Source organism: Canis lupus, chromosome 31 (assembly GCF_003254725.2).
Source record: "Canis lupus dingo isolate Sandy chromosome 31, ASM325472v2, whole genome shotgun sequence".
NCBI classification, from domain to species: Eukaryota; Metazoa; Chordata; class Mammalia; order Carnivora; family Canidae; genus Canis; species Canis lupus.
The window spans coordinates 28372444-28396081 of record NC_064273.1 but is presented as its reverse complement, the minus strand read 5'-3'; the positions used below and the strand labels follow the sequence as shown (position 1 = coordinate 28396081).

General features: G+C 43.2%; 1 protein-coding gene across 5 annotated transcripts in view; it reads right to left on the bottom strand.

Annotated features, from left to right (window-relative positions):
- Nucleotides 1-908: 908 nt before the first annotated feature.
- IFNAR2 (interferon alpha and beta receptor subunit 2) overlaps nucleotides 909-23638 on the bottom strand; it is a 31276-nt gene continuing 8546 nt past the window's right edge. For 3 of the 5 annotated variants that reach the window (XM_025449765.3, XM_025449766.3, XM_025449767.3), the window contains 8 exons: nucleotides 22778-22865; nucleotides 21711-21752; nucleotides 19941-20064; nucleotides 18395-18567; nucleotides 15800-15960; nucleotides 11983-12151; nucleotides 7284-7414; nucleotides 909-3206 (listed from right to left, as the gene is read on the bottom strand). In XM_025449765.3, coding sequence (XP_025305550.1) covers nucleotides 2496-3206; nucleotides 7284-7414; nucleotides 11983-12151; nucleotides 15800-15960; nucleotides 18395-18567; nucleotides 19941-20064; nucleotides 21711-21752; nucleotides 22778-22832 — 1566 coding nt within the window. In that variant the 5' untranslated portion in view covers nucleotides 22833-22865 and the 3' untranslated portion in view covers nucleotides 909-2495. The remainder of the gene's footprint in view (nucleotides 3207-7283; nucleotides 7415-11982; nucleotides 12152-15799; nucleotides 15961-18394; nucleotides 18568-19940; nucleotides 20065-21710; nucleotides 21753-22777; nucleotides 22866-23638) is intronic. The other 2 variants (XM_035709467.2, XM_035709468.2) reach the window with 2 other exon arrangements.

Below are 23638 nucleotides of genomic sequence, written 5' to 3'. Positions count from 1 at the left end.
CGGTGGGCGGGGCCAGACGAGGCCACGCCCCCACAGAGACCCCGCCCCCGCCGAGGCCCCGCCTCCACAGAGACCCCGCCCCCCGCCGAGGCCCCGCCCCCACAGAGGCTCTGCCGAGACCCAGTCTCCGCCAAGGCCCCGCCCCCCCACAGGCCCCGCCCCCCGGGCCGGAGCCCTAGCGCCGGGCTGGGGCTGCTGGAGCGGGGGCGGGGCTCGGGAGCTGGAGGAGGGGAGACGCGGAGGGAGGGGACCTGGCTTCCCCACATCTCGTGGGTGGAAAACACCGGTAGGAAAACGGTTGCGAAACTGCACATACAGTGTGCCCCGGATCTGGGGGACGCCGCCCCCCAACATTAAAGGCATGCTTTTCCAAATTAAATAAACACACTGGGACGCCCACCCAGAGCTTCTCTCCGGGGTTACGGGTGGTGCTGGTTTTTCTTGACACCCATTCAGTACTGCCCAAGTTTTTTTTTTTTTTTTCCACTATGATCCCCTGTCCCTGCAAATAGGTTGATTTTAAAGCACGCTCGTGAGCAGAGACAGTTGAAAAGGGTCCTCATGACCCCTTCCCACCCAGGGATAAACGCCACAAAACCAGTCATTTGTTGGGCAAAAACTCGTTTCTCTGTCAGGAATGCTTGAGAAAGATTTAATTTCCCCTTTCAAAGCTTTGGCAGGGGTGAGGTTGGAAAACCCAGAGCTGGGTAAGTACAGAGTGATGCAGTGCCCTACTTGCTGTCTGACCTTAGAATGCTCCACCAGGAACGCAGCAGGGGAGAGGAGCGTTCCCTTGGTTCCACTTGGCACACACTGGGACCTTTGTTTAACCCTAGAGATGCCAGCAGGACCACAAAGCGGCTTGCCTATTTTATTTACACTCTCATGAGAAACTACTCTGAACACTGTTACCCAGTATGTATTAAAAAGTATTTATTATCCTTCACCCACTGAAGACCAGGATACAAAATGGAAACACACACAGAAAAGCAGCCATATAAAGGGTATTCCAAAGGACCACTCTGGAACTCTTTCAAAATATGATAGATGACTTAGAGGGCAGAGAAATGGACTCTACACGACAAAGTCCCTTTCCTACTGAGAACAGTTGTAGAAATAGTAGTCTCTTCAAAGTCCTTGAACTAGGACTCATAATTGTTTTTCCCCTTTGGGATGGATCTAGAAGAAAGGGCTGAGAAGTTGGCTCTTGGGGCGAAGGGAGCGAGACAGGAGGTCCCACACAGTTGATTCACCTTGTGAGGGGTCTCTCAGGGTTGCAGCACCTTCACCGGAGTCTTCAACCCTGTGTAGTTTGAATATTTCTCCTAGCACCACAGGATCTTGGAGATGACCTAGTCCAATCCCCTTACTTCCTAAATGAAGAAACAGGCTCAGAGAGGCAAAGCAAAGTACCCAGGGTCCCACAGGGAAATAGCAGCTGAGTCAGACCTGAGTCCCAGTTCTTATCTGGTTTGCTCCATGATGTTCTGGGACTTCCCTTCCCCCTCCCCACCATCCACAGGAACTGTGGTCACACACAGGACATGTGGAATCAGTGCACACAGCGCTTCTTAAATTGTTAAATAGGATCTCCCGGAATTTTATGCCTAATTTCTTCTGAAGACCTTGAAACAATTTTGCATTTGTTCTCTCACTCTTTTTTTTTTTTTTTTTTTAATCTTACAGTTTGGCTCTGAGTCTCTACCCCTCTCCCTCATGCAAATGTCTCCTATTAGTCACCTGCCAGATGCTAGAGTTATTTCTGTGTGTGAGTTTGTCTTCCTCCAGACTGGAGTTCTTCCAGACTCCAGTTGAGGCCATCTGGACAAATGGCCAGGGGTGCAATTCTCTGAGTGTAGGTGACAGAATGTGACATCTGGGAGGAGCCCAAGACTGGGCAGGACCTTCCCTATTTCCAAATTGGAACCTGTGCTTTTGTTTCTTTGTAGGTCCCCTTCCTTTCTCTCTGGCTACCTTCCCTTCCTTCTCTTTTCTGGCCTGCCTTCTGGCTCCTTCCTTGAGCCTGCTGGACTCAACACTGCTGATTGCTCCCTCTATCAACCACGCTGAGCGTCTACCTTTTCTCTCCCCACTCCCACCCTGGCCAATTTCATGATTTCCCAGAAATCTTGTAGGGCCCTGGACCACCCCTGCAAACCCCAGGGAAGCCTGCTCCTTACTCTGGGAGATAGGATGCAGAAACATAAAGGCAGGAGAGTAAAGGGACTGGACAGGGCATTTCCCCTTCAAAGTGCATCACTTGGGACATGTAAACAATGGGACTTGCGCTGAATAGTCCTAGAATTCCAGACTCTCCTCCCAGGCTGGTAATTTGCATGAACTTTGCATAGACGACATCACCAGGAACCCTGAGCGCCCACCTTGGTCTCCAACACCATCCCTGCGGGAACACTTGCAAACCACAAAGGAGCAAGTGACAGTGCATGGAGGGAAACTCTGGAGGTATCTGTCAGTCCATGGAAATATTTGGGGGTTCACCTCATTATATAGCCATCTCCGATGTCAACATCTGATTCAGAACTGTCACTTTCATCAGAAAGAACATCTTCAGGCCACTGGCACTCTGCAGAGGGGGTGGGGAAGAGGGGCTGTGTCCCTTCCCCGTTGGCCGCCAGCGAACTCGTTTCCAGTCTGTGGGACTCCTGTAGGTTGTATGTCTCTTCTGGAAAACTTGGTAGCCCTGGAGGGACCTCCAAGTCATCATCGAGGACCCTCATGAAAACAGAACTTAGGTTTACATTGAAGGTAATTTTGTCCCCAGACCCTCCAGTGGACCAGCTGTCCTCCTCGGTAATGGGGTCCTGGAGCTGCTTCCCTCTGCACTCATAGGCCCCACTTGTGCCTTCTGACTGCCCTGGGCTGGGCCCAGATGGCACCAGGGGCTCAGTGTCAATGTCAGTGTCAGGCTCCGACGGGTCAGGTTCCTCAGCGTCCGGCTCCATGCAGTCCTCCGGGGTGGCCGAGGAGGCAGAGGCTGGACCCAGAAGCCTGCCCACCAGTCCATGCATGGTATAGCCACCTGCGTTTGTCTGAGGGGTTGCTGTATCATCATTGCTGTCACTCTCGTCGTCATAATTATAATCCCACACTTTCTTCTTCCTGTTAACGTGAATCACCTCCACGAAAGCCACTGTTTCTAATGGTGGCATCTCAGGGAATACCCAGGTTGAGAAGTTATAAAAATTCTTAAAAAAAAAAAAAGAAGAGAGAGAGAGAGAGAGAGAGAATATCAATTGTAAGTGTTTTTTACTTTTTGACATAACATAGCTCAATGACAGTAACTGCACAGAGATGAGGATGGCGGTCGGTGATGATGCCAGCAGAATCAGTAATAGGAGCTAACGGTTATGTAGTATTTACTATTTGCTGGGCACTGGTCCTACTGCTTACTCATTATAATGCATTTTGCCCTCACAGCCATGCCACGAAGTAGGCTCACGATTCTTATCCCCATTTTACAGATGAGAAAATGAGACAGAGGTGAAGCAATTTACCCAAGGTTCATGAATAGTGAGTGGGGGAGGCTGGATTTCAAGCTAGGTGGGCTGCCTGCAGCAGAGACGAGGTTCTGGCTTCTACTCCTGCCTACTGTGCTCCCCTTGCTGCTTCTTGCATGTCAGAGTACCCATCCAGTTAGATTCTGGGCTGTCAAGACATTCTTAAAGGATGCCAAGGAACTGTGGGTGAGGAGAGACTCTAAGGGAGCCGATTCCATCGGGGTCACAGCCCCCTGGACTGGAGAGAGGGTCTTAAGGAGGCAGGAGATCCCTAGAGTCAGGGGTGAGAATGGCAAGACTAGAGCTCGCTCTATCACAGCTCTTAGAACAAAGCACTGCCAGGATACAGTTGAGCGGGGTGAGCTATGGAGAATACAAGGCAGGCTGAGTCTTGCCGTGTTGGTGGATTCTGCTCTAGGTTCATGACCATAAAGCTAATGGGGAGGAGGTGATCAACCTGGAATCGTCTTCCGCATTGTCTTCTTCTCTATTCTCCTATGCCTATCTGGGTTGCTCAGTTTGACAAACCTGCTCTTCCTCTATCCTACCCAACACAGCCTTGGGGTGAATTTTTCGATTGGGTTGTTCATTTTTTTTCTTATTGATTTGTAGGAGCTCTTTATATAATCTGGATGCTAATGGTTTGTTGATTATTTGTTTTATCATTATTTGTTACATATATTTCCCCCTAGCCTGTGGGTTATTATTCTACAACCTCAATGGCATTTGATGAAAAGAAAGTTTTAATTTTAATGTAATATAACAAAAATGTACTGATGTTCTTCCTTTATGGTTCCTGCTTTTTTTTTTTTATGTCTGAGGGAATCTTCCTTACCCAAGGTCACACAGAATTTCCTATGGTGCTTTCTCAAACTCTAACAGTTTTGTCTTTCACATTAGTCTTTAATATACTTGGAACCGATATTTGTGTATGGTGTGAGGGAGAGACCCAATTTCATATTCTCCCATATAGATATATTTATTGACTAGCCAATCCTTTCCCCATGGCAATATCTACTCATCATTAGTCATGTTTCCATATGTGTGGGTCTGATTCTGGGTTCTCTACTTGACCAAATCTTTGCTAAAGTCTTTTGATAAGGTTTTATAATTTTCTTTACAAAGGATCTGTAATATCTTCTATTAGATTGATTTCTGAAATGTTTTAAGAGTAATTTTATTACTATTGCAATGGTATCTTTATTTTTATTATCAAAACAATTTTTTAAAAGATTTTATGTATCCATTTGAGAGTGTGTGTGAGAGAGAGGGAGTGAGCATGAGCAGGGGGGAGGGGTGGAGGGAGAAGCAGACTCCCCGCTGAGCAGGGAGCCTCAATGAGGACTCCATCCCAGGACCCTGAGATCATGACCTGAACCAAAGGCAGACACTTCACTGAATGAGCCACCCAGGTGCCCCTATAACGGTATTTTTAAAAAAACTCTGTGATTCCACTTAACTATAAATTCAAAAAGTTCAAAATTTATGCTGTTAGTGATCAGGATAATGGTTATCCTTGGTGGGGGGTACTTACTAGAAGGTGTCAGGAGAGAGACTTCTGGGCAGGCTGATTATGTTCTCTTTGATTTAGGCATGAGTTACATGTGTGCATTGAGTTTGTGAAAATTCACAGAGCTTTACGCTACGATATGTATATGTCTTGGATGTTGAAAAGCAGGTCCATGTTTATATATTTTCATACTGATATTATTTTGTACATATCAAATTTGTCAAACTTATTAATCCTAATAATTTATCTCTAGATTCATGTGAATTTTTTACTTCACCAGTTGTATCATCTATAAACTGTCATTGTCTCTGCCCTTACTCCGCAGACTTTAAAATCTACGAGGGCAGCATTTTCTGTTTGTTTTGTTCACTTCTGTATCCCTAGCACCTAGAACATGTGGACACATGGTAGATACTCAATAAATATTTGTTAAATGCGAAAAAACAAAACAAAAAAAGAACCAAAGAGAAAAGAATAAAAAAGATGCCATTAAAAATCTTGCAACGTGTATTCTTGATTAAACAAATACACTAGGCATTAAGTGTTTGTTTTGTCATTCCTAGAGTTTTTACTTAGACACAGAGCAACAATTTTTAATGAAGGAATACTGGAAAGACAGAAGTTACCAATACCTCCTCTCAGTACTTGGGTCAACACAATAAATAACAGGGATATATATAATTAGCATATAATTTGGATGAATCTTAGGAAGGGGAGAAACTCAGGGAGATCTGGGGGGAGGATTAGTAACCAGTTAGGTAATTCAGGCAGAGAATTTATCTAGGAGGAAATGGGTGTGGTGCTACAGGTCTATCTCAAGGCTGCAATGAGAAATATGAATTGGAGTAGGATTCGCTTAGAACCTCAAGGCCAAAGGAATAAATACACAGCAGACAGGATGAGGTGGATTTAGGTTGAGATAACGCTGCAACTGGCTGCTGACATAAAAGACTCCAAAGGATATTTTATACCAAGGATAAAAAATATCCATTCTTTGGGTGCCTCGGTGGCTCTTTCAGTTAAGTGTCTGACTCTTGGTTTCAGCTCAGTTTGTAATCCCGGAGTCCTGGGACTGAGCCCTGAGTTGGGCGCCCTGCTCAGCAGGGAATCAGCCTGAGATTCTTTCTCTCCCTCTGCCACTCCCAACTATGTGTTCACATCCGTGCTCTCTCTCAAATAAATAAAAAAAATCTTAAAAAAAAAGTCCATTCTTGAATTGCAAGGATTACAGTGTGGATAAAATGCAGTACAGCACAGCCAGATGCCGGCTGGGTTCAAATACCAGTTGTAATTAAAATTTCCCAAAGCATCCCCCTCCAAAAAACAATCCCTCCCCCAACCCAAACCAAACAAATAAGGATGAGAAAAAGAAGAGTACTATTTTATCGACTGTAGAGGACTGAAATATGTGGTTGTTAAAACGTGTGAAGAAAAAGGCGAAATGAGTTCAAACGTAGAAAAATGAGATCTTTCTGGATGAAAAATTATAAAACAAATATAGAGAGACAGGAATCGGACAGAGAAAATGATAAATAATGGGTCAACGTGTCAAAGGACACGAGGAGGTTTTGGAAATATGTAACATCAATACCAAGCTTTGTCTGAGTGGTTGAGGGTCCCGAGCAGAAAGCATGTACTTTGGGAAGGACAGAGTGAAAAATGAAGGCACACAGAATGGCTGGTTTCACTAGTAATTAAAGTAACACGAATGAGAGCAACTGTGGGTGACCTTTATACACACATTATATGAACCAAAGTCGTAAAAATGATTAGTCAACATCAGCAGAGCTATGGAGAAATGTGTGTACTTACTGGTCACCACTGGCATTGTAAATTAATCCTTTATCTTTTTATAAGATAAATCCACTTTGTGTACATGTTCCACTGAAGTAGCCCAAACTTTATAAAAAAATTAAACACGTTACAATATTCATAAAGGCCAAAGAAGAAAAGAAAAGAAAGGAAATCATTTCAAATGCCCTACAGTTGGAAAATGGTTAAGGGAAAGATAATAAATACACTAATGACAATGGAATACTATGTGATCATTAAGAATATTATGTGGGCAAAGTATAAACAGATAGAAAACGGAAGTCTAGGTACATATATATATTTGGGGATCACTCAGTGATAAAACAGCTTGGTGTTTTTAGAAAATGGGATATTTTCCTGCTGTGAAAATATTTGAAAGTGTAATAAAAACCCTTAAATTAAAATAAAAGATGAAGATAGAACTTAAAAAAAAGACTACATACCAAAACTTTGGGGAAATGATTTCTTAAGCATATATAACCAACACGTTTCAGTATTATTATGGTGATTACGATGACAGCCGCTATTACAAACATAGTAATTATTCCTCCTATTTTGGCAGATTCTGATGACTCTGTTGATGAAAAATGAAATGACTTTATTTCGAAATAAATTCAATAAATGATCACAGATCACCATTGGGCTGATGGTGGAATGAGGTATCAAAGGGTGTGATCCTGGAGTCCTGGGATCGGGTCCCACATCTGGCTCCCTGTGTGGAGCCTGCTTCTCCCTCTGCCTGTGTCTCTGCCTCTCTCTCTCTCTCTGTGTTTCTCGTGAATAAATAAATAAAATCTTAAAACACACACACACCACACACACACACACACACACACACACACAAAGGAGCCAATGTTAGAAAAACTATCATTCAATACAATAGAATGGAAAGGAATCCGAGTATACATATTTTTCCAAGGGTAAAAGTGGCAGATTTAATTTTTCAAAGTAAAATGTCTTCTAGTCTAACAATGTTCTATGACTGCACTCCCCAACACAGTAGCCATAAGCCACACGTGGTTACTTAAATTTATATGACCAAAACTGAAAAAAAAAAATAAAAAAATGAAACAAAACCCTATCAAACTCAGCTTCTTGGTCATACTGGCCACATCTCAAATGCTCCATAGCCATCTGTTAGTACTGTTAAAAAAAAAAAAGAAAAGAAAAAAAGAAAAAGAAAAAGAAAAAGAAAACCCTAGGCCCAAAATGAAGTCACTTATGCCTGGCCCATGCAGCCACTACTGGGGCTTCATAACTGATTGCATTTTCAACCCTCCCCAGGACTGTGATCTTTACTGCTCATTCTGGAATTTCCCGCTCAGCACCATGAGGTAATCCACCTACTAGAATAAGACCCTTTTGTCCCCCAAAGAGAGGTGACCTCACTCCAAAGTCCTTTTTTCTGTTTGACTTCCTTGTCCTGCCTTTAAAAACCTTTTCCTTCTCTGCAGCCCTTTGGAGCTCATTTCTTTTCTTTTCTTTTCTTTTCTTTTCTTTCTTTTTTTTTTTTTTGTTTTTTTTGTTTTTTGGGGGCTCATTTCTACTTGCTAGATGGGATGCTACCCCATTCAGGAATCATTCAATCGAGCTAATTAGATCTTTAAAATTTACTTGAAGGTCTGTTATTTAACAGGATGCCCTAGAGACAGGAAGACACGGAAAAGAAGAGTTCGTGTGAAAGAAATAACTGGGTCATTCTGAGGCTGGACTTTGGCCACACCAGGGCTCCACAGAACCTGCTCTGTCCTACTGAGGCCCCCATAAGTTTCTTGTCGAAATTCCTTTTGGAAAATCTCAACCTTCTGACTGCAAGTTGCTTTTTAAATTTTGTTTTTCCATCTCTCTACGGCAACATAAGCTCCACGAGGTCTGGAATGTTTGGTTTTATTTGTTTTGTTCACTGCCGTCTCCCAAGCATCTATGAAAGAATCCAGCATAGAGTAGATCTCCAAATAAGTATTTGTCAAATGGCTGAACACAGCTTTCCTTCGAAGGCTTCCTGAAAGAGCCAACCAGTTGATTTAGGACTTGAACAGAGTGGAGACATTTCTCTAGATCTCTGGACTGAACTCCCCCCACCAGATAAGTAACCCCCTAAGATAGCAATGTTCATCTCCGAGTCTGAGGAAGTTAACACTGGTCCCAGGTGGTCTTCTTGGGTAATGATACAAGAAAGGAGGCTGATTTCACATGCAAAAGGATGTGTTCACACCAAGTGACAATGAGATGACATGACAACGTGGGGCTGCGTGACCATTTCTTAGAGGGTGAAACAGAAAAGTCAGGGGAGAAACTTAATCATCACATGTCAACCTCAAAGAAGGTCAGTCGTATATTCGTCTTCCAGATGGGGACTGGGTTTCAGCAAATCCCTGTCTGTCATGTCATGTTACCAATTTGAGTCTCTTATTGGTGATCTCGTGATTTATAATAAAAAATATATATATATATATATATATTTTTTTTTTTGGTCTTTATCCTCGATTCTTGGCATAGGGCTCTGAAGTTCCCTAAGAATTTCCTAAGTGATAAGAGCAAGGAAGGTAAAGGAGTGTCTTTTGTTGTTCATAACCAAGCCCCTTCAACCACACTTGAGTTTACTATTAAAGAGATGACTTTTGGAAAGCCCCTAAGGATGGAGGCTGGTTGCCAGGTGAACTGACCGGAGATTAGAGGGTTGGAACTTTCAACCCTGGACCTCTGGGGGCAAGAAAGGGACTGGAGGGTGAATTAATTGCAACTGCAAAAGATTTAATCAGTCTTGCCTTTGTAATGAAGTCTGCATTAAACCCGGGTTCTGAGAACTTCTGGGATGGGAAGCTAGGAGGGTGATGTGCTCTAAGAGGGCATAGAGGCTCCTTGCCCTCTATAGCTCTTTCACCTAGGCTGTTTCTGAGTTGTATCATTTTATAATAAACCAGGAATGTGGTAAATAAATGGTTTTCCTGAGTTCAGAGAGCCACTCCAGCAAATTATCAGACCCGCGGAGGGGGCCGTGAGAATCTTCAATCTGACACCGAGGTGACAACTTTGACCTGCAACTGGCATTTGAAGTGTTGGTGGGGGCAGTCTTGTGAGTGGAGTCTCTAACACCAGGTAGATGGCGTCAGAATTGAGTTAGATTGTAGGACTCTGAGCTGGTGCGGGAGGATTGCTCCATGTGGGGTACACCCCCACACAAATGGAGTACAGGAGTATTCTATGAGTAGGGGAGAAAAATAATTTGTCCATTCAACTGGTTTTGGGGTTTTGTTTATAAGATCACAGTATAATAATAATAATAATAATAATAATAATAATAATAAAATATCTGGTCTTTGCTCCTGGTACTTGACACAGAGTATCAATTTCCTGAGTGATATGAGTGTCTTTGGGAGGCCATATCTGAGTTTATGCTAATGAGGTAAGTCCAGGACAGTGCTGGATAGCTCCAGAATGGGGGCTGGTCACATGAAAAACCAACCTAGTCATTAGAGAGTGGGAACTTCTGGACCCACTGACTTTTGGAAAAGGGAGGAGGGGTTGGAGATCGCATGTTATCACTAACAGATGATGATTTAATCAATCCTGTGTATGTAATGAAACCTAATAGAAACTGTGGATAGTCAGGCTTGGAGAGATTCTAGGTTGGTGAACACATGGAAGTATTGGGAGGGTGGTGCCCCGTGACTTCCAGGGGACAGAAGCTCCTGCACTACTAAATCAGAAGGGAGGTTGTGGGGAGCTCTGAATTTGTAGCCACCTCAGACAGAAGTCTGGGTGGCCAGACTTGGAGCTGGTACCTTAAAGGGGGAGCAGTCCTGAGAGACTTAGCCTCTTCACCTGTGGGGACCTGCGTTAACTCCAGAGAGTGTCAGAAATGAATGGAATCGTTGGACACCCAGCTGAAGCTGGAGAATTGGTCCAAGGACATAAATATGTAAATGTGTTTGGGGTTCACATTTTTGTAAGAGATACAGGCATACTGAATTTATATGCAAGTTTAGGTTTGCTCGTATTTAACTGACACTATAATAATGATTTAAGCTAAGGCCTTTTTCCTTTAAAGATACTTTAAAGGAGATACTTTATTTCCTTTAAGACTGGTCTGTGCAGGGACGCCAGGGTGGCTCAGGGGCTGGGCATCTGTCTTTGGCTCAGGGCCTCATCCTGAGGTCTGGGGATTGAGTCCCACATCGGGCTCCCTGCATGGAGCCTGCTTCTCCCTCTGCCTGTGTCTCTGCCTCTCTCTCTGTGTTTCTCATGAATAAATAAATAAAATCTCAAAAATCTCAAATAAATGTGCATCGTTCAATGCTGAGAAACAGAGAGTAGTAAAATCAGACCCAGCACCTTAGTCCACCAGGCACCAGGCACCGTGGAGTGTGGTTCACTTAGTCCACAAATCAGCTATACCACTTACGGTTGCTTCCTTCTCTTGGCTTATTTTGTCCCTAATGTGGTAAGTCAGCAGGTTAAAGAAACTCTCATGGGGAAATTAAGAAAGGCTTCTTCCGTGGAGATATTCACTTTTGGTGAAACAATTAGAGACCTAGTTACTTCCTAGGCCAATAATCAGCAGTGAATATTCCTAAGCCTGACTGTTCTCACTGCAGATTTCTCCATTGGGGGAAGGTTCACGGACTACACTGTTTATTGTTCTGATGCTTTTGAAACAGAGGACTTTTCAGTCGTTGTCAGGGACTATCTCACACACACTGGTGAGTTTTCCTTCCATTTGGAGCTATCGCCAACCTTCCTGCGAGCCAGGCCACATCAAGGAGCCACACTCAACGACCATAATTTGAGCCTCTGATACCTCTGCGTGCAATTGCTTCCAGGAACCCTGCCTCCTCCAGCACTTGGCTTGAATAATGGCCAAGTGAAGGGCACTCAGAACTGAATTTCATCTTGATTCCCTGAAATAGAAGTGTTTCTACTTCAGGAGGATCTGACTTTTTAAAGGTAGATATGTGACTGTCTCGATGGTATGGCGCCTTCAAAATGACTCCATGTCATAGTAGAGACTGACCAACAGAACACATCTCTGTGATGTCAGTGGAAGAAATACCTTTCGTGCTCTATGACTTTCAGATTATTTTCATTAACTAAGTTTTCTCGCAGAGTAAAAGCAACACATGAATTTTTAAAAACCTATACCTGTTTCTTGTCCAGGCTGAAGGAGGATACATTTTACTGGAGATCTATGTACTGCTCCCAGATTTCTAGGTTTAAAGTAAACAGATACACAGTAGTTGGTGTTTGGAAGTAACTTGTCGATGACGTAAGTGAAATTTCCAGTGATGTTTTCATTTAGTTCGGGGTTATGCTGTAAAAAGAAGCAAAAAATCAGGAAGACTTTGAGTGAGAAATTCATTTAGAGGCAGGCCCTAAGAGTCACTTTGGGGATTCACATGGAAATCTTAAACAAGGAGAGAAATATCTTAGGCTCCAAAGGAGAAAGTATTTTAAAGTTATTTGGCGCCAGCAACTGATGACAAAACTGCATGTATGTGTATACCACGCACATTTTCAAACCATGAAATCTAATCTAGCAGCTTCATATTATAAATGAGTAGAAAAAGTTTCAATGAGGAATAAAGTTTTCCATGACATCATTTTGTCTTGCATTAAGATAATCCTGCAAAACTAAGAGAATAAAAAAAAGATGATCTTTTATCATTAATGATATATGTCTACCCTTCAGGAGGTGCTTTCATAATATTAATGAACGTGATTATTAAAACAGTCCGCAAAGCTGGTGCTGTCCTCATTCTCCAGATGATGAAACTACTGCTCAGAGTGGTTAGGTAACTTTCCAAGGCCACACAGCTTGCCTGTGGCAGAACTGTGGCTGATGCCTAATTTCTTATCTGCTCCCTTAAAACACCTGGCTTCTTCTTTCTTAGGTAGTTCTGTTCCATTTTGGAATTAAAAGAGATGATATGAAGGCCCTTTCAAGAAAAACAGCTTCTGGGATGCCTGGGTGGCTCAGTGGTTGAGCATCTGCCTTTGGCTCAGGGCGTGATCCCGGGGTCCGGGATGGACCCTGTGAGGAGCCTACCTCTCCCTCTGCCCGCGTCTCTCCCTCTCTCTGTGGCTCTCATGAATAAATAAAATCTTAAAAATAAATTAAAACAATAAAAAATTTAAAAAACAGCTTCTGCAAAATATTTTATAGTTTTCAAAATACTAGCAGTTCTAGGGATTAAGATTTCCAGTGGTCCAAATATGGCCTTCTGTATAATGTTTTTCTGCAAGTTTCTGTGTGGAAGGAGGAAGAATTAAAAAAGGAAAGGAGAAGAAAAGAAAAAGAAAAAAAAAAAAGAAAAAGAGAAAAAAAAAAAAAAAAGGAAAGGAAAAGCCCTAACAAACTAAAATCTCATGCATGGCCCATAAGCAACAGAGAAGAAAAAGGGGAGAGAAGTAGAAACAGGGTCATGATGGGAGGGCTCTTGCCTCAAAGAGAATAGCCAATGGGTCCCACACCTGGTATTGCCATTGTATGATCTTGATGGGGTCTGCAGTGTTCGCTTCCTGTTTCACCAAGCTTCTGTTTGCCTCTGTGCCTGAGGACATTGCCTCTCCCCCTGTGCCTCGGATGTACAGCCCCTGCTCTGAGCCAAGGTCAACCCCTTCTTGTGCTCATGAGATTCCATCCATACTCATCTCTATAACATGGCTCCAACGATCTCCCTGGAACATCCCATCTGCACAGGAACATGCCTCCCTTGACCTCACCTTCCATCACAGAGAACCTCTCCTCTTTATAGAAAAACTCCTTAGAAGAATTAGCTCTCCTCCCTGTGGCCAATTTCTCTCTTTCTTCTCCTTCTGGGTTCCACTCCTGCCGGAGCCTCACCCCAACAGACCAGGCCAATTTCTCTCTTTCTTTTCTTTCTGGGTTCCACTCCTATCAGAGCCTCACCCCTTGATAAGAAATCACTCTTTATCTAGGTCACCAGGACTTCCATGTTGCTAAATCCAATAGTCAATCTATAGTCCTGGCGTCACGTGTCTCATTTATAGCACTGGACACAGGAGATCACTTTCTCCTCCTGGAACTTTCTTCTTTCAGCCACCAGGACATCACTCTCATCTACTTCTCCCCCTACCCTGCTGGTTGCTCCTTCCCAGTCTTGTTTGCTGTCTCTTCATTTGCTAGAGCTGTACATTTTGGAGTCCTCTGGGGCTCTGACTTTGGACATCTTCTCTTCTCTCTGCATATGCACTTCTGGGTGATTTTGCCTCGTCTCAAGGTATCAATACACATTAAGAAGCCAGTGACTCCCTCAGACATCTCTCCAGCTAGAAGCTCTCCCTTGAACTCCAGCTTTGGAGTATTCAACTCCTGCTCACTATCTCCTCCTGGATGCCTTGCAGATACCTCAAATTTTACATATCCAAATCCAAGCTACTGATATCCAACCATTCACCTCCTCCATCCATAATCCACCCCATTTTAACGAATGGAAACTCCATCTATCGAGGTGCTCTTGTCTCTTCACCACACTGCACATCCGATCCATTCAAAAACAGCTCCACTTGCAAGACATATGCAGAGTTTGACCACTTCTCATTACTGCCAAGTGGTCCAAGCCACCACCAGCTGTCACCTGGATTCAGACAGTAGCTTCTTCTTTTTTTCTAGGTCTAATTTAACCCCAAGACTATTTTTCTTTAATGAAGAAGATACTCATTAACCACCATTTTCGTCTTACAGTGTTGTCAATATCCTAATAAGCACAGCGTTCTTATTTTAGAAATAATAATCTCAAACAGAGTTAGTAGCTCATGGGTTGAATATAAATTAGATGTGACTGGATTGTGATATTTAAAGAAACTTGATACAGTCTCTGAGCTACATAAGCTCATTTCTCCCTTCTGTTATTTTTTGCACCCTTTTCCTAATCAAAGGATTAGGGTGTTGATTGTAATCCAAGTGGATATTAAAGGGAAAATTATAATTCTATAATTTGCTACTTCCTATTGGGTAATTACCATCACAATAGCCTCTTAACTGGTCTCCCAATTTCCACCTTTGGCCCCTATGCTCTATTCTCAACATACCGGGCTGGAGTCCCTGTTAAAGCCTCAGGTCCTCCAGCAGCTTCGGGACACTCCGAAGACACAGACCCACAAAGCACTATCAGATCTGGGCTCCATTGCTTTTCTGACCTCACCTCCTTCTATTTTCCTGTCTTGGTCATTCCATTCCAGTTCTCTGCTGCTTCTCAAATCCACTGGATCCTCTGCAGCCTCAGGACCTCTGACTTCCTGTGCCCTTTGCCTGAAAAGCCCGTGCCTGCCCCTGATAACTTGCAGGCTGGTATTGCTTGCAAAGGTTTATACTTGGCAATGGGCTATGCCAACGTAAGCTGCTCTTATGGCAGGGCCACTTCACTCATTCCAGCATTCTGGAATTTCACCTAGTGTGTGCTGAAATTAGCTTGTTCTCTTCATCTACACTACACTCCTTTCTCTTTCCTGTGTGTCCCCTGATGCTGTGCAAGGGACTTATTCTTTGAAAGAAGACCACACTGCTAGGCTAAGTCAATGTATTTCCACAATGAAGGAACTTAGGAAGACTTCTTTCCTAAAATCAGACCCACTGCCTCAGATCTTTTGGCCTTAATTGTTCTAATCATTACAGATGTCTTTTTTTTTTAAAAGGAATTTTATTTATATGAGAGAGAGACAGAAAGAGAGAGACACACACACACAGAGAGAGAGAGAGAGACAGAGACACAGAGAGAGAGAGAGAAGGCATGAGCAGGGGGAGGGGCAGAGGGAGAAGCAGACTTCCCGCTGATCAGGGAGCCTAATGCAGGGCTTATCTAAAACTCCAGGATCATGTGCTGAGCTGAAGGCAGATGCCCAACCAACTGAGCCACACAGGTGCCCCTACAAATGTCTTTTTTAAAAGAAGAGCGTCGAATATATTCATTGCCAACTCAGAACTGTTTTGACCACTTACCTTTTTGACAATGTTCCCTGACTGTTCTTCGATGATGAGTGATAAGTAAAACTTTAATACTCCTCCACCTAGTATCTTGGGAATGACAGGTGGAAATTTCACTAGGACATTAATGTGGTCGGTAAAGCCAACAATATCAAACTCTGGTGGTTCCAAAGACACTGTTTAAAAAACAAAATCAGAAACAAATCCCAATGTTTAACAGTAGTATTTCCAGGGCTGTAATACAACCTGATTTCTTGACAACTATCTCCTCTCTCTCTCTCTTTGGTGCAAACAGGTGATTTTATTAAAGCATGGGTACAGGACCCCTGTCTTGCAGAAAGAGTTGCACTGGGGTCATGAGGAGTGGCCCATGATATACTCTTAAGTTGGGAGGGGGTTAGGAGAGTGTGTCTAAGGAATTTTGGAAGCAGGGTTTCCAGGACCTTGAGGGAGCCAGCTATTGTTGGGAAAAGGTCATTTATTACTGTCTAGTAAAACCTTAGTCATGAGACCCTTCAGATGTGTATTGGTGGGTCATATACTTGGGGGATGATTGCCAACACATATCTTGTGGGGTTTAGAGATAAAGGAAATTTCTAAAGGAATTTTCATATGTTAAAGTAGACTTCCAGGATCCCGGAGATTGGGCTAAGATTGCCTTTTGCCTTTAGCAAAGTAGGCAGTCCCCTAGAGGGGACTAGAGGAATGTCCTAGAGGAATGTCACTCTGCCTGTTTGAAGGACTTGTCAATGGGCTGTAGGGAGTAAGGAAATTTAATAATTTCTCTTCTGCCTTTGTTTCTCACATCAATTTTCACAGGGAGACAACTATCTTCTCTTTAACCTACCTATGGTCCTAGTTGAGGCATGGGTTATACATTTTTATTGGTGAAAAATTGAGAACAATAAAAGTGGTGTAATTACTTAATGGAGAAATGGAGGATAGGTTTTGGGATGAAGGTCAGTCTTTCCCAATTTTCAAGCTGTATTCCAAATATGAAAGTAAAAATGACTTCTTTTCATATTATAGTAATACCCAACCATTGTGGAAATAGTAGAAAACAAATTGTGCCTGAATGTGGTTAACCATCTTTTGTCTCTAATGTACGAATGTAAATATATATACATACGTATATAAGCTGAACTAGTGTACAACACACACACACACACCCCTAAATTAAATCATTCTTACCCACAGTTTTGCATGGTATATATTGCATTTAACTCATTTCATAAATACATTAATGCATATTTATCTCTATTGAGGGCTGGCCAACTGGCCTATGAGTTAGATTTCTGCACGGTCTGCCAGTTCAGAGTGGTTTTTATTTTGGGAAGCGTGGCAATACAATTAAAGAAGGTGATATAGTGTACGATATGTGGCCTATAAGGTCTAAAGTATTTCTTTTCTGGTCCTTTATGGAAAGTTGGCTGACCCCTGATGTTCACTGTGACTCTTCAATGGTCGATTCTATTCCACTAAGTGGCTGGCTGGACCATAACTTAATTGATTTGCTGTTTTGAACATTAGATAGTCTCTAAATTTTCTGAATAGAATCATTGTGTCAATGAGCATTCTTGGAGCTAAATCATGACATTCATCCACAATTATTTCTTTAGAATGAATTATTAAAGAGGAATTCTAGATTAGAGGAGGCACACATTAAGGTTTTAACACATACTGCCAAATACTTTCAGAAAGACCATACTGTGGCACACTCCCTGTGTTTCCTCTACACCTGGGTAGCTAGATAGTTTTAATAATTATGGGGTCTTGAAAAATGACATCTCATTCTTACTTTAACTATTTTTGCAATAGTCTGAATACCATAATCTAGAAGTGGCGCTTTCCTTTCTTTTCTTTTTTGGACACACACAGGAATGTAGATGTATACACACACCTAAATGTACACACCCAATTCCAATGAACCTCACATCTAAGTTGTTGGTGGCAGTGGGATTTGGTCATTATCACTTTGCTAAAGCACGTATGTGTGAGTGCACACCCACACAGCCTTTAACAGGGAGCTGAAATGGAATCTTTCTTTTGGAAATAGGTTGCAAATTAGGACACTGAAGAAGTGCTGGAGTCTGGCTGAGGACCACTGGCAACTGCCCTGGAGCTATTAATGCAAGTGCCATAGGGAGCTGACTCCAGTCATTGGAAAAGAAGAGAGAGACAGACCCACTCACACAGATAAGAGCTACTGGGTTATGATCCAGGGGAGGGGTTGCAGTATGAAGGAAAACACTGACCCAAAGAGTTGCGACAGCTCAGATTCAGGCCATCAAGACCTCACTGTCTACTTCCTCTCGGGTTCTGAAATATAGTAGAAAGCCACGGCCATTGCTGCCAGAATGCCTGCCTCACACAGGCCGAGAGGAATCCTCTGCCAAGTACAGATTATCATTACACTTTTGGGATGAGAAAACAGAGGCTCAGAGAGGCAATGTAAATGCTTCACAGTTCCAGAGCTAGGAAGTGGCAGGGCCAAGCGGTGCACCTAGCCCTGAGTCTGAGACACCTTTGAGGACCTTCCTATTTCAAGGCAAAGCAAATAACGATGATCTTGATGACAATTATGGTGATGATAAACAGAGATCCACTCACTGTGTGTTACCAGGAATAAATAGCTGCTACACTGGACCAGCGTTGTGTTCCCTCTGAATCCATCAACTCTGATGGAGTAGGTCTCAGGCAGGACCTCCCACACGTCTGTTAGGTCACAAGATGATGCTGTGGTATTTGAACAGTGCTCAACAATCTTCACCTGGTCTGGTCTACTTTAGAAGGAAAAGAAATGGCAAAAGGAAAACTTTAGCATTTATGTGATGAGAATCCACTAACTGCATGATCAACTTCTTCATTTCTTTTTAACTTCTTCATTTCTTTACAGCTCTGCCCAAATATCACTATACCAAGTCATCTGCCCTCACCACCTTATTTAAACTGGAATTCCTTACCCTCTTCTCTCCTAATCCCTCTTGCCTGTCTTCATTTTTCTGCACATTGTTTACCAGCACCTACCACATTATATCTTTATTTGTTCATTGATATCTGCCTACTTTCAGAATATCTATTCTAGGCTCCAAGAGGTCAAGGACTTTGGTTTATGGTCGGACCCCTGGCATGCAGTCAGTGCTCAGTAAATATTTGCTGGATAAGTGCATGAACAAACCTTACGCTTTTGTGGTAAAGGCCCCAGATCTCCCTGCCCCTACAGAAAAATCATGAGCGTCCTCCCTGAAGCCCTCTCTCCAGCTGAGGATCACAGGGTCTAGTCCTAAGTCAGCCTGTGCTATGTAGGGACAACACAGACACTGATTTTTTGAGCTTCAGAAAGGTAAGGGGGGTGATACCTATCACCACCTAATGCAAAGAGAAACTAGGACTTTGGCAGTCACAAGAAAAACTCACAAGAGGCCTTCCACCAAGCCAGTCAGTAGTAGTAACAGCTCTTAGCCAAATAAACAGCACACAAAAGAAACTTGGAGAGGCAACTAGATAAAAATAACAACTTATAAGGGTGATGTTAGACATCGGGAAAAGAAAGCCATTGAGGGCTCCATCCATTATGTCATTAATCTTTGCAGCCTCCTCTAAGTAGGACACTTGGCTCAGAGAAGCTGAGCTCTGTGCCCGAAGGTCACGGTTGCTCAGTAATCAAGCCCAGCCTGTGGACCTGGGCCTCTCCTAGACTGGACGAGGGAGCTTTCTGATGTGCCCACATGCCTCCCTGGGTAAAGAAAAGTGAACACAACATCAATATGGTCACCAGATATTTGGAATCCTGTCCTCAGAAAATAGCGCTTTTATTATTTCTTTCTCTCTTGAAAATAGCGCTTGAAATGTTCAGGCTTAGCTGAGTGAGAGGAGTAATTGTGAAAACCATACACAGTGATTATTTTGCTTCGGTGGCTTTAACCCGTAGAAATGGTTATAAATCCAAGCTTTGTCAAAGCCAGTCTGAGGTTTGTTAAAGTATCCAATTTAATTCAAAATGGACTTGGCCTTTTAAAGCTCTGAATTCAGAATAGAGAGAGTGGGAGAGAAGAGAGGAGCTCCAGCACAAGTCAGGTCACAACTCTTCCCCACTCCCCAATTAATAGAAAGCTAATATACTTAAGCAAGCAAGAAAGTGAGACGTCAAACCAACCTTATGACCGTGTACCGTAATGTATAGCGATCTGGCACAACCGAATGGTTTTTTAATTCCCATGATAAGATAAGCCGGAAATTTCGAAAAGTCACCTTGAAAGTGCAAAATTTATCCGACAAATCTAAAGGAAACAGGAGACAAGAAAGAGACACTGAATCTGGAACCCAAGATCGTCCCATCTGTTCGTTGGGATCTGGAGCCCACCTGCCCAGCAGAGAAACCCTGGGGTCTTGGAAACCCAGGAAGGAGGTGGTTCTAGTGGAGACAAGAAATGAAGTCAAAGAATCATTCACGAGCAACAGAGCAACATATCGTTAGGGGCAGGCCAGCTTAGGAAACAGAACTCAGCACCGCGGAAACAGAACTGGGCTCACTCAGTCATCGTGGACTCTCAGTGGTTCATTGGATCAAAATGATCCGTGTCCGTCTCATTCTCTCAACTCCCTCCTGCAGGCTCCCTAAGCAGCTCAGCCCATTGGCTGCTTTCCCTCCTCTGAACCTCCCGTGCACTTACTCCCAGGTCATGGAAGGAGGGAGCAGATGACACATGCCCTGACTGGCCCTTCCCAGGCATTTAATCAGAGCAACAATGCTGAAGTCAGTGCTAGTGAGGGGCCCCTGGGTGGCTCAGTGGTTGAGCGTCTGCCTTTGGCTCAGGTCGTGATCCCGGGGTCCTGGGATCGAGTCCCTCATCGGGCGCCCCACAGGGAGCCTGCTTCCCCCTCTGCCTACGTCTCTGCCTCTCTCTGTATCTTTCATGAATAAATAAATAAAATCTTAAAAAAATGAAGTCAGTGCTAGTGAGAGACCCATTCTGCAGACCATATGACACTGAGCACTTGAGTTATACAATGTTACGTAGCTGGGAAGCTGGTGGCAAGTGAGACTCGAAAGCTCTACCTGTCAAATCCTGTTCAAGTCTTTTTTTTTTTTCCAAATTCAATTTTTATGATCCTCTAAGTTGTCTGTGATTTAGACTCAGGACTTTTCTTCTTGGCTGTGAATTCTTCATCTCCTGCCCTCATCACAAGGTTGGACATGGAGTTAATGCAGAATGAGATTATGTGGACAGATTTATAGATGCAGGCAAGATGTTTGGTTCAAAAAAATTATTTTCCTTTGTCTGGCACCAGGTACCAGACAGCAGGTGGAAGAATGCAAATGAAGGGGAAATTATTTCTGGATTATTTTCTGTTTGACATAATCTGTGCCTTCTCATTCTTCAATTAAGGGGTTTGAAATCGAATATTCTTTTAAGGAGTCTTATTTTTAAATTTTTTAAAAAAAAGATCTTATTTATGTGACAGAGAGATAGAGATAGAGATAGAGACACAAGTAGGCAGAGGGAAAGGGGGAAGCAGGCTCCCCGCTGAGCAGGGAGCCTGATACCAGACTCCATCCCAGGACCCCAGAATTGCAACCCGAGCCAAAGGCAGACGCTCAACCACTGAACCACCCAGGTGTCCCTTTTAATGAGTTCTAAAATGACTTCTGGTGTCATTTTAATTAATTTATTTCTTTTTTTTGGGGGGGGGTGGTAATTTCTTCTAAGAGTTCTGAGAGAGAAATATGAAAATTTGGCTGATTTTGGCTCCATTGACAGAGAAAAAGGAGAGTATTTGAGAAAATCTAAGAAAAAGGATTCAAACAAAATGGGCAACAGTTCTGCAATCAAAAATCAAATTCCCCACATTTTACACTTCTGAATGGTCACCCCAATAGTCTGGCCCTTCCACAAAATTCAGCCAAGCCAAGAAAACCTCTTACCAGGAAACGCAGATGACACGCCAAACACGAAGCTGATACACACTGGGAAGAGGAAAAAAAAAATATTAGATAAGCAAAAATACCCTCTCCAGGCTGAATCTGTAATTTTTGCTCTGAGCCTGGCTTTTTTTTTTTTTTTTTTTGTACCCACGTCTTAATGTTGGATCGATACTTCCTTCCTTGTGCTAAAAAATGCTCAAGTAAATGGTTCTTGGAGGATGGGTGTTGGTATCAGCAGCACATGGTCCACAGGTTTCCACCCGAGTGAATCTAAAATAAGGTCTGTCTGGGGGCTGATGTGGAATAACAGGGCTGACTGGTTGGGCGTGCGCCCCGAGAAACAGTCATCTGTCTGGAGAAGGTCTCAGACTATGAATTTCACAGGTTGTTAGTTTACATTTTAAAGACATTTGTCAGGGGTGGTGTAGGAAGAAAATCAATGGTGACAGGAATTGGGGACTCTCCTTTGCTTTCTGGATGTCACAGTGACTTGGGACGGGAGGGGTTACAGGCATGGACAGTTCTATAAAGGGAGAAGTGTCCCACTCATGGATCCCCTACTGATAAGCTATGGAACAGATGACACAGTGACAGTGAAATAGAATCAAAAGAAACGTAGAGAAAGAGTGGAATAGGACTGCAGAAAAAAGTCAGGAATAAATGAATCACAGAAACCGATGTTCAGGGATGACTTTTCAGTCTGGTGATGTGCTAGGAGGGAAGGGGCTTGGCCTCTTCCTAAGTTTGGGAGTAGGATGAGAAACTCCTCCCTGGATTAGAATGAGGGCATTAAGAGAAATTAGCTCCTCACAGTGCTTAGGAGGATACTCTCCATCATCACCGAGTCATTCTTGGGTATTTGTTTGTCTTCTTAAAATGAAGAGTAGGGCAGAAACCAGACCATCCGTCCAGGCTTCCTATCTACGATCCATTTAGCTCTTGGCCTTGGACAGGCTGATGCTGGGCCCCGGTCAGGGAAATCCATTTGCTACTCCCCGACAGGGCTCTGGGGGATGGTGATGTGGCTGGCTTGCTCCTACAAGAGCTCAGGCAAAAGTAACACTTACCCACGAGATACAGGTTCTGTGGTCTCACCAGGGAAGCATTCTGGTTCCAAACCATCTTGGTTATTAAGTCTTCTCTTTACTATCACATCTGAAAGGAAATCAGTATGAGGTGATCCAGATGCTGAAGCAGGTAATTATTATTCTTTTTAAAAGATTTTATTTTTGTTATTCAATGAGAGACACAGAGAGAGGCAGAGGACACAGGCAGAGGGAGAAGCAGGCTCCCTATAGGGACTCGATCCCGGAACCCGGGGATCATGACCAGAGCCCAAGGCAGACGTTTCGCTGACTGAGCCACCCAGACACCCCACTCTTGGACTTTGGAAAACCAAATTCGTAAATAAAAACCAATTTTTTCCCCACTCACACACACTTCTATCTCTCTGTTCTGACTTGTCTACCTTTTCATACATGAAAGAGCTACTTGTATTTCCTTTTTTTGTCAACTGTGTGTTCCTTTGTTCATCTTTCTACTGAGTTGTAGCCTGTTTTCTTATTGGTTTGTTTGTAGGAACTCTTTTAAGTATGAGGGAACCTGGCCCTTGGTCTGTGATACAAATCACTTCATTTTCTCCTCTGTTGTCAACTTGCCCTTTGATTTGCTCATGCTGGCATTAAAAAAAAAAAAAATCTCACCCATGAGTTTCTGAGGTGTATGTTTTCAGTTTTAAAGCTTTTTTCTTTCTTGGCATCTGCATTTTGAGTCACAGTCAGGAACATTCCTCACTCCAAGCTGAGAAATTCTTCCTGAATTTTATGCCTCAGGGCTTCTGTCAGTGGTACAGTTATAGGTTCTGGGTGTTTTGTACTCCCCAACACTGTAGCTGCCTCAGGCCCCAAGTTGAGACTGAAGAAAGGCCA